The sequence below is a fragment of the Pollicipes pollicipes genome, unplaced genomic scaffold, assembly GCF_011947565.3.
Source record: "Pollicipes pollicipes isolate AB1234 unplaced genomic scaffold, Ppol_2.1 Scaffold_6686;HRSCAF=7923_pilon_pilon_pilon, whole genome shotgun sequence".
Taxonomy (NCBI): Eukaryota; Metazoa; Arthropoda; class Thecostraca; order Pollicipedomorpha; family Pollicipedidae; genus Pollicipes; species Pollicipes pollicipes.
Genome location: NW_023596921.1, coordinates 27,671,115 through 27,682,053, shown reverse-complemented (window position 1 = coordinate 27,682,053; position 10,939 = coordinate 27,671,115). Strand labels below are relative to the sequence as shown.

The 10,939-nt window shown below is 50.4% G+C and overlaps 1 protein-coding gene across 1 annotated transcript in view; it reads right to left on the bottom strand.

The window, feature by feature from the left end:
* Positions 1-3,131: 3,131 nt before the first annotated feature.
* The window catches only part of LOC119108144 (monocarboxylate transporter 12-B), a 27,266-nt gene continuing 19,458 nt past the window's right edge, over positions 3,132-10,939 (bottom strand). Inside the window, exons 6-7 of the mRNA XM_037231723.1 lie at positions 7,114-7,334; positions 3,132-3,933 (exon numbers count right to left, since the gene is read on the bottom strand). Of these exons, the coding sequence (XP_037087618.1) occupies positions 3,767-3,933; positions 7,114-7,334 (388 nt within the window). The 3' untranslated portion in view covers positions 3,132-3,766. The remainder of the gene's footprint in view (positions 3,934-7,113; positions 7,335-10,939) is intronic.

The following is a 10,939-nucleotide window of genomic DNA, read 5'->3' as shown; positions in this document are numbered from 1 at the left end:
CACATGTATATCTAATAAATGCTGCGAAAGCTGGAAGCCTTCTGTTCAGGCAAAACTATATACAACATAAAACCATTTTCCCGAGATTTTAACCACCCGTTATACTTTGGCTTCATTTCTTCCCTATGGAGTTGACCAAAGTGGCTCTTTTCGAGGCGCACTTTGGCTTCGAGAACGGGAATATCTATAGTTACGTACAGGTTGAAGCTTCAACCGATGCGCTTCTCGGTAACAGACCTTTGCCGCCCGCTGTGTCAATCACAACTGTTGTTTTATTCGCGCCAGTGGAAGTGCCACCGTGATTGTCAGGACGACAGCTACCGCGACTGCAGAGAGGAAGAGTCACGCCGCAATGAATCGCTGACAGCATAATCTGGACTTTAAAATAACACAGCTCATGTTCTTATTACGTCTTGATGGTGCTGCAGTGGCACCAACCAGTGTTTTATTAGATGCAACTGGTCTTGAGGCTTCACTGGAGAATGTTTTTTTTTTTTAAATACGCCACACAGGTGGGACAATCCCTTTAATGCAACAGTTGCTGACATCAGATGAAAAACTAGTTTCGGCTTTGGAGAATGGATACAGGACGTATCCGAAACGTTACACTATAAATGTATCAGAAGATGCACATGCCTCATGGTGAACTACCTTTTAATCTACCAGACGATATAGATTGCCGTCGGTGAAGTGGTTAGCGCGTCTGCATTAATCACCACACGTCTAAGAAACCAGAGATAGTGGGTTCAATTCCTCGCGGTGCCCGTTCTTCCTGTCAGGGTGAGAGGCAAGCGATGCCACATAGCCTCAGCAGCTACGTGTTTCGCAAAGTCCCCACGCCAACTACTAAGCGACGTGAAAATTAAAAGCTTTCGGGTTTGCGAGACGTATCTGGTCAAGAAAGCCATACGAAAGTTAATGCTTGCTGATTGAATTTCATGGTGATATTTTTATGTGGTGGGCATGCCGACCTTTAGTTGGTCTGCACCTGGTTGAAGTCGCAACCTTCTCTAGCCAGTTACACAGGTGAGATCAGTTGGCATCCGCCCAGGGAAACGCCAAACATTGATCACCGGCGCAGTACCGACACCACGGCCAGATAAGCCAAGAAAGTTCAACTGTGTTTCGCAAAGTTCAACGTGTTTCGCAAAGTCCCCGCGCCAACTACTAAGCGACGTGAAAATTAAAAGCTTTCGGGTTTGCAAGACGTATCTGGTCAAGAAAGCCATACGAAAGTTAATGCTTGCTGATTGAATTTCATGGTGATATTTTTATGTGGTGGGCATGCCGACCTTTAGTTGGTCTGCACCTGGTTGAAGTCGCAACCTTCTCTAGCCAGTTACACAGGTGAGATCAGTTGGCATCCGCCCAGGGAAACGCCAAACATTGATCACCGGCGCAGTACCGACACCACGGCCAGATAAGCCAAGAAAGTTCAACTGTGTTTCGGACTTCTGCGTTGCATTCTCAACGCGAGATTGTCGTGCTTGGAGCCAAAGAAGCTCTGTCGTATATTAAGGAACGGCTTGAACGACACCCGATGTCCGCCCGTGCAACAAGAAATAACTGCTCACCGTACTAGAAGTGTGTGGTGTCCTCATCTGGTATCCTCATCTGGTGTCCTCATTGGTGTCCTACTTTATTACCATTTTGGAAAGCTAAATGTTCCAATCTGGTTAGTCTGCCGTCCATGAAAATGTAAACATTTTCATCAGGCGCGTATAATACGATGCATTTTGTGCACATATTCGAACGTAGCTGCTCGCTTAAGGCGTAGCAGTCTACGCCGGATCAACGAAGAGGTCCTCACTGAAACAAAAGTATTCCTTATCGGAGAAGATGCCCAATACTTGGCACAGAGACTTCAGCTCAGTTTATCACGCCCTAGGTAAACTGGGGCGAAAAGCCGCCTTCGGTGCTGGGTTCCCTGAACGACGCGGACCCCCCACCTTGTCTCATTGGGGACTCTTTCACCGTGCGTTCTGATATCTCCTGCCATTGCCAGAGGACCCTGCGCGGCTCAGAAACTTTGACACTCTGCTCTCCGTCCCCGTCCCTGTTCAGTAATATGCCTTTCGCTGATCCGAGCGCTCTTGCCGCAGGACTCCCTGTTAATCAATGATGGGCGTCTCAGTGCGGTCCTCATAGTTTCAGGGCCCCGAGCAACGTAAAACCGCGGGCCCCGGCCTTGTCCCTGCTTGGGAAATGGATCTCAGGGCCCAGGCAGCCACGCGGCCAACTGCTCGGTGTTGGTAGTCTCTGACAGACACGGAGGCCCGCATTGCCCCAGAGGCATCCGACCGGCACAAAAGCCGGGCCTGCGGTCCGGAGCCCCTGAAATTGACTTCAGGCCAGCCCTTCAGGGCCTTGGGACGCTCCCCCATCGGTTCATTGATCGCCGCACCAGGGGCGGGAGGAGCTGTCCTGCTCCCGCGCCTTCATCGCCTGCGCCCTGGGCGTCGGTTTATGTGCAGTTATCCCCTGCTGCTTAATGCAAGATGTTTTTCATGACAGCACGTGTGCCGTATTATCACGAAATTGACGCACCATATAGAGCAAAATAGCCATGTATATATGCTTTTTCGTGATGTCTATGTTTCTCAGAGCTGTTTCCATCATACCTCAATTCGCTGACGCCACAGCCATGTTGCCGAAAGCTGAATTGGCCCAGTTTGCCGGTGCTATTTTAAAGCCGTCCATAAATTTCAAACACCCAACAATCAAACTGAATCCTTGCTAAGCAATACGTGGGCAGGAAAGAATCGCTTTTTCAACCCAAACGGCTGGTTAAACTGAGGTGTCAGGGCCTTCCATGCTCGATTCACTCTGTATATATCCGGCGAGCTAAAAAAAGGCGACGGGGATATAACGCTGCGTCAGACAGCAGGGCCACTCCATCTCAGTCCTTGCATGGATGCTCCCTTCCCTACGAATGGAACGAAATGTGCGTTGTGGCTGGTGCTTACTTTTTTTCATTTTGCAATGTCATGCAGCTTTGACCTTTGACCTAATAATCATATACTAGGCATACGTATATATATATATATATATATATATATATATATATATATATATATATATATATATATATATTTATTGATATATGTATAATGCATTGCATGTGGCTATATTACACATTGCATAATGCGATGCACACGTCAGCGGCGAAATCGCTTTAACTGTGACGACCACAGCGCTGATCAAAGCGAATCATAACAATAGTTTCTCATTGAATGCTGATGCTGCAGCCATGTACCGGTACGTTTCGGAGTCTTGCCTATCGGATCAGTGAACATGAGCTGATCGCCGTCTGCTCTTGATGCCACGCTTCACAGACTTAGGCGACTTCCGGGGCACCAGTGCTCATGACGTACACCACTTATGTTAGCAGCTTTGATCGCGCCGCCAGACATAGCTTCTGTTAACAACGGATGTCCATCCAAATCCGACATCTTTACGAATGCGGGTCACGGATTCTCCAACAGAAAGCTTTGCGGCATGTATAAATCCTCCAAATTTCGGGTGCAAGGGTCGTTGGTGGTCCGGCGATCGCCCTGATATCCCGCGCCACTGCGACTGCCCCAAGTGGCGTTTGTCTTACCAAGACCATCTCTCAGCGGTGTCTCCAATCATGCCCAGAGGGCCTCTGGGAGGGGGGAGGGCAGAGGGCCTCCACTCGCTCCCGGTACGGCCACCGTTGCGCTCTGAGCTCCGGGCTCCGGACTCTGCCAAAGCTCCAGTAACTCTCTGCCGAGAGGAGCGGCGCTCACTCGTCGCAGTCCGGCTGCTGCTCCGGCGGCGTCTCCAGCGTGCCGTACTCCTTCTCCAGCCTCGTCACACCAACGACCAGCACCAGCACGCCTCCCAGGATCATGGACGAGCCGATGGCGAAAAACTGGCTGCCATAGTCCCCCGTGCGGTCCACGATCACACCTGCGGCCGACGGCACGCGATCAGCACATGCGAGGGGTAGACGATCACGGATGTCTGAGACGTTAAGCGACCTCAAACAGAATTCACGGAAACCGGATTTCTTTTAGAACGCACGTAACTTCACGGGAATTCAGCCGTTTGGTGAATCTCACTTGACGGGGGACGGGGAGCACAGGACGGTGCAGGACAAAATTGCATGTACAAGGCGATCCAGGAAAACTTAATTGCCACGAAAAGTTGGCATCGGTGCCAGTGAGGAGCCTAGGAGCCTAGGAGCCAGTGAAACCCAGCGGAATCCAGATGCAGAAAAAGATCAGTCCCGGAGTCAAGGGCGCAGCCAGTCTTGATAAGGGGATGGGGGCACTAGGCTGGTTAAAGGTCTGCAAATGATGAAAGCCCCCCCCCCCCCTCCATAAAAGAGTTGCCAGATTTAATGCGGTTGGTTTTGAGCGGCGCAATTTTTGTTCATTTTAATTCGTACTTATTTTAACTGGATCGGATGATAGAAGCTACCAGAAGTTGTAATTATATTTCTGTTTGTAAATGAACTAAGGAAAGTAGGTGCTAGACCCAATGAGCAATTATCTAGCACGGTTCAGTTTACAATGGGACAACAGAGTCCCTCTAAACCGAAAGACCTCAGAGGCTTTGCCATGATCGACCCGGGTTGTACAGAAATATTGAAAACTCCATGAACGTAGATTGTAGAACGAAATGGGGTCAAAATATTGTATTGGCATGGCTATCCCATGTTCGTCTTGGAGTGTTCAGACTTAAGTAAGAAGCGATTAGTAAACAAAAATGTGGCCTCGTTTTGAATTTGTGCGCCCGCAAGCCTCAGAAAGTAAATCTCGTTGCACAGCATTGCAGTCTCCATAGGTCAGGCGGCGTCGGCTCAGCGGCTAGCCGAGCTGGTGGCCGATGGCCAGACGCAAATGAAGGCGTGTCAGGAGGGAGTGCCCTTTTTCGCTTTAGGACATCAATTCGTACGCTTAGACGGAAGTCTACGCGTGTTTTTCGACTATACAAACTTAAGATTAATAACAGGAACGGACTAACATTTACAGCACCACGACCTGGTGGTGGAATTTGGGGTGGAACTGGAAGAGTTCCACCACCAAAGCAGATCTATTTTCGTTCTACTGCGATTGCTAGTCCGTTTGGTGGACAAAATACCTCCTCGACCTCAAATATCAACCTCAAGATCATACAAGTGGAAAATACGCTTCAATCTGACCCTTGAACGGTACGCCCTCAGTGGCACAAAGATCCCTCACGTCAGCAGAGGGTTTAATAATTTGCACAAAAACTCAAGTCCGCCCTAACGGACTCCTGACTGAAATGGCGTGGAAGTCCTCCCTTCAGTACTGGAGGCTTTGACTCACACAGGCCCATCCATTCTCTCATTGAGAACCCATGAGCTATCAAATCGTCTTTTAATGCCAGAGGGCCCCGCGACCAAAGCAAGAGGCCTTCTGGCATTCATATGGCATCTGTTCAGTGAATGTTTTTTTGGTCGACTCGAGCCTCTCACCAACAAATGGCCCCTGCCAGTATCTGTAGGCCCCTGGTCGACACATGAACCGCTCATTTTTCGGGGTCCCGTATAAATCTCGGGCTTCAACCTTCTCCAGGCTTAGGAAATGGGTTCCAAGCCCCAAACCGGCACGGAACAGACTATGCGACTCTGGTAGTGTCTGACTGACGTAGAGGCCCTCATCAACTCTTGCCTCATCTCAATAAGCGAAAACGGCCCTATTATGGGTCCCGGCTCGCATACGCGCCTGCCCGGTGTAGATAGCAAAAACCAACAGCGCCTGAGACAGGCGACTGGGCAATTTTCAGCGTGTCTTAACGCTAATTGACCGCGAGTAAGCTAGTTACCCACTTGGTGAAGACCGCCACCTCTTTTAGATCAGGCATGGGACCAACAGGCGGTCAAAGGACACCATGGTGTTTACTAAATTGTGGTGATGGTTTGGGTACTCCGGTGGCCAAGTGCCTAAGGGGCTGCAGCACCATCAGCGCGCCGCTGAGCAATTATCAATGGCGGCATCTTCCGACGTCTTGAAAGAGCACACACCCAAATACAGGTCAAGACTGAAAACGACCGGAATGGAAATAGACATCAAGTACACCCATGAGCTCATGTTCACTTTGAACTTCGACGGCCAAAGGCTTCGTTGTCGAGCACGGAGCGGTTTGGACCTTAAACGATCCAGGAATCCTGAGGAGACTTATGTGCCGCAGAGTGGATCAGATCATGACATGGTCCAAATCACGATCTCTGTTTTCAGGAATAAGGTCTCCAGCAGCGAATGACACAAAGATTGTGCAATGAAAGGCCCATGGAAGGCCGTTGTAAGGTATGTCGGTTGCTTCATCCTGCGTGCTCGCGATACTCCGCTTGTCCGGAGCAGCTTCATCCTGCGTGCTCGCACTACTCCGCTCGTCCGGAGCAGGCTGCAGGCGTCAGTCTTGAGTAGGCCGAGAGACCCGTGAGAAGGGCACGCCGAACGGGTGCTCAGCGTACACGCGCGAGTTAGAGCTTGGTGGGTGCCCGTTACCCACTTTCGTTCATTCCATAGCCCTGAAATGATCATTTCTGGTAGAACGGGCTCTAATCTAAACAAGCAGCCAAACCGTGGGGCTTTGAGTCCGTATGTGGTCAATAGGTTGAAAATCCTGAAGGAAGGTGACAGATTTCATAAGAAAAATGCGAGTGAGGTTTTGAACGTTAAAAGTTACGTTGCAGAACAGGCTTAGAAAACAACTTTGCTTAAATGATGTGCTAGTGAGTGATAATGATAGCGCATGACACTGACAATATAGGGTTGCTTGTGCAGTGGCGCCCGTGCTGCAATGGCGCCCGTGCTGCAATGGCGCCCGCGCGCCCGTGCGCCAACTCAGCAACTCAGAGGGCACTATCTAGTCATATGTTTTCAAACATAGCATTAGGAAAGCACTCTTCCTTCTTTGATCATCATCGGTAGAAAATCCCTGCAGTTAACCTTGAGAGGGAGGAGGGAGGCAACAGTTGGGGGGAAGGGGGTCGCCCCACCCCACCTCTCCCTCATAGGTACAAGCAGCGACGGCCCTGTTCCCACGACTACGCACCGCACGCAGACTGCCGTGCGACCGAGAACCACCGGGTCGCCAGAGCCGGCAGCGGCGTCTCACCGAAGACGGGGGGCATGGCGAGCGTGGAGAGGCCGTGGAACATGCGCACCAGGCCGTAGGTGGAAGCGATCCTGTCGATGCCGTGGTGGTCGGCCAACACGGGTGCCAGGTTGACGAACCAGGTGCCGATGCCGACTGAGTACACGATGAACAGCGCCAGGATGGCCGCGTAGCTCTGGACGAATGGCAGCGCCAGCACCGACACGCCGCCCAGCAGCTGGCTGGAACGGCACGCGCAGGGTCAGCGTCCGAGGTCACACGGCACCCAGACCCGGGCGGTCACGACGCGTGGGAACTGACCTGTGGCCACCCCTGCCGCAGGCAACGGATGCTTGGTTTGGATGGGAAAAGGCCCCATTTGCTCGACGAGTGGACGTGCCAGGACGGCGAACAGGTTTGTCCCCACGCATTTGCTCAGTCTCCCCAGTCAGGCGGTTATTAACGGCTTTACATTCAAATAAGCCCAGAACGTCAGAGGTGAGCTTCATAGCTTCAGATGCTCCGTGCACTCGCTCGTGCTCCGAACATTTATGAGATCTCTGAGGTCAGGGGTCACCCGCGTCATCACGCCCCGCGTGGAGTCCAGGACGACAGCCGTCATCGCCCTGTTAACGTGTTGCAATGTTTGTCAGCGTTTCAGCGCGACATCATAGAGTTCAGCTGTCCGCTCGTAGATATGCACCCTGCAGCAGCTGAGCACAGCGGTGTCAAGGCCTGGCCGCTCGTAACGGTAACCCCAGTCGTTGTTTTTGTGGGTCTGTCAGTGGCAGCCGCGGACCGCGACACGGAGGCACGCGGCGCGCGGGTACGCCCCGACGTCCGCTGAGGGCTCAAATACGGCGGAAACAGATATAACTCTCAGCTAACAACGCAAAAGCAAACGGGAAATGTGCAGTTGCTCTGCCAGTTACACTGCTCTGCTGGTCGTTCCCTGTCGGCACCTTTGCACAAACCTGTCGGCACTTACAAAACAGGCGACATCTGCCTAGTACGACGCTCCTGGTGGCAGTACCACAAACACGCGCTCAAACTTTGATCTCTAGCCGCGCCTTTCGCCATGGGCGCTGCTCTTTTGCGTCGTGCCTGAGCATCAGCTTCTTGCAAATGTCAACGATGGGAATGTGTGCGCTAAGAAATAGTACTGGAATACGCGGTGACAAGAGACAAAAAAAAAACACACATTTAACTCAAGATAAAAATGACAAATTTCTAGATTCCAAGGACTACCGACGAGATGTTTCCGAAGAATCGGTGTTACAGAGCAACAAGGCTCAGTTGATCATCCGTTTGTCCTCTAATCAAATGAGGTCCCGCAGTAAAAGTACTTCGCTCGTAATTCCTGTAAAAACTCCCCCAAACTATGTCGTTAATGACTAAAAACGATTCTAATGGCATCAAGTGCTTTGTTTCATTTCATTCGCACACAGGCATAAGCACGCTGATTTGTACTTAACATAAAGTCAGCTGAAGTGAAACAAAGACGACTTCCGACGTACACTTCACAATGCGCATGTATCGTCGTTTTCGTTTCGTCACCTGTCATTGCACCGTACTTGCGACCGCCACGAATCGGTTCACGAACCTGTTGAGTGCAGAGTTCGGGTTCGGGATGGGCTATGTCTATCCATGAACGGAAGCATCACAGCCTCCACTGGACTGACCACAGGTATGTCAAGAAGCAAACAAAGCTCCCACCATCTTGAGCTCATCTGACCGGGGGCTGCTGCTGCTGTGGACGGCCATCGGCAGTCTCCGTTTTACCAGATGTTGCCACATGGACACAGTTTTAAAGGCACCAGTATTCGGCACCTGCCGATGGTCTGCTCGTGGCCCCAAACGTGGCTGGCTTTAGACAGAGCAAGACGAAGCAAACACAACACGAGGCACCGCTCATCCGACACTTGCTCAAGCTAAAACAGAAACCTGCGCAGAGCTGCTGTTGCATTATCTACCGTATCTGCTAGCTTAGATTAATCATTAGCATAACTTTCAATGTTATTTATGCCGAGAAAATGATCTCAATGACTGGATACGTAGGCGTAGGAACGTTCCAAAAGGTGTGGGAGGGGGGGGGGGGCCGGCAAGCTCAGGGCGTACCTGAGGAACGTTTCCTAGAAAACAAGCCCGACGACCGGGGGAGGGGAGGGGGGGGGGGGATGGGGTAGAGATGGAGGTTATCGCTCTTTATTGTAATGACTGCTATTCTAGATATGCATCTAGAGCTGTTTCTCACTGGTGCACACTCTTGCCTATCCAAGTCATCTATGTCATTCGAGAAATAAGGCTTTCCAGCTTCCCAAAGCAATTCGTCCATTTCAACGTTGTGTGCCCTGGGTAGCCGAAATTCCACTAGCGGGTAGGCATTTTGGGTCATTGAGGGGGCGTCTGTCTCCACAGGGCAGATGCCAAAATATGGCTTGAGCATAGGCTGGTGAGAATTTTGGAAGTGAATCGATGGCTCACAGAACAGCAGGTTTTGCACGCGCTTTCATTTTGTTGGCTGGTTTTCAAGAGGTTAGACTTGTCGCGGCATTTTAAGCTGAAAAAAATTCGGGAGCTTGAAACTGCCACAAACCATGTGACAAAAGGCATAGAACTGGAGATTCTCCTTTGAAAACAAAGTCACAGAATGAAGACCATTCTGTCACATATTCCTCGTCTGAGCTCTGCTCCCGCCCGCCGTCGGTGGCCATTGTCCTGGCCCGGCTGTCTCCGAATGACTGACCGCGAACTAATGGTATGGCTGCTTTGTTGCACATTTCTGGATCAGCATTGCTACTAATTTTTGGACACCTGCAACAGTACATTTTTTCCGAATTATCTTCCCTAACACCACACGAGCCCAGAAAAACGCCGCCGGGAAGCTGTCTGCTTCAGGTATGAACTGCCTCAGCAGACATTTAATTGCCCATCATTCAACGTAGACGACTTGATCTGTTTTGTGTGTAGGCGGGGGGGGGGGGGGGGGTAGCCAGAGCCTTGCTAAGAGGAGCAAAGGGTTGACAAAGCCCCCTTTATGGTGATCCCCCCCCCCTACAAAAGGATTTCCCCGGATACAGTTTGCATGTTAACGAGGGATACGGTTTTCTTCGTTTCATTGTTATTTTTACGTTGTAACGAGAACGGAAACCAGCAGCTACCGTGAAACCAATTCTGTTTACATTTTTAACACGCTCCCGGGTGGCCGGCTAGATACCCTTTGCTCGGGTGGGGGTCAATTTAACCCCACTGAAATCTCGGGACCTAAGAGAGCTAGAGACACAAAATTCACAGGGTGTGTTGACCTGTACGTGAACTCACTTAGGTATAAGTTTAGGGCTTCTAGGTCATGACTTTTGGGTCCAATAAGGTCAAACAAGGTATAATTCCAGGTTTTTCTCCAAAGTGTCCCCGGAACCTAGATAGCTATTTGTAAGCAAAAGGCCACATGTTCATTTAAGGTCAGTGACCTTGTTTGACCTTTTGAAGGTCATGGTGACCAAAGTCATACAAGACTGCTCTGAGTTTTGCATTTCAATAAACGGCAAATATTACGCTAGTCAGTATGTTTCTAAAAACAAAATGCTGACCTAGGTCGTTTTAGATCATTGACCTATTCTGACCTCTAAGAAGTCCATGGAAGATACCTAATGCGGTCTCTTCTATCAATAAATTCGAAATGAACACCAGAAACTATCTCATACAGCAAGCCTTAGAGTAATAAAACAGGTTGGTTTTGACCTTGGTCTGACCTCTGTACCTGACCTTAGGTCAGCGCGATTTACTCATGCAATATTTGTGTTGCCTAAGAAAGCTTCTCAGAGACGTATGGCTTCGTCTAACACTC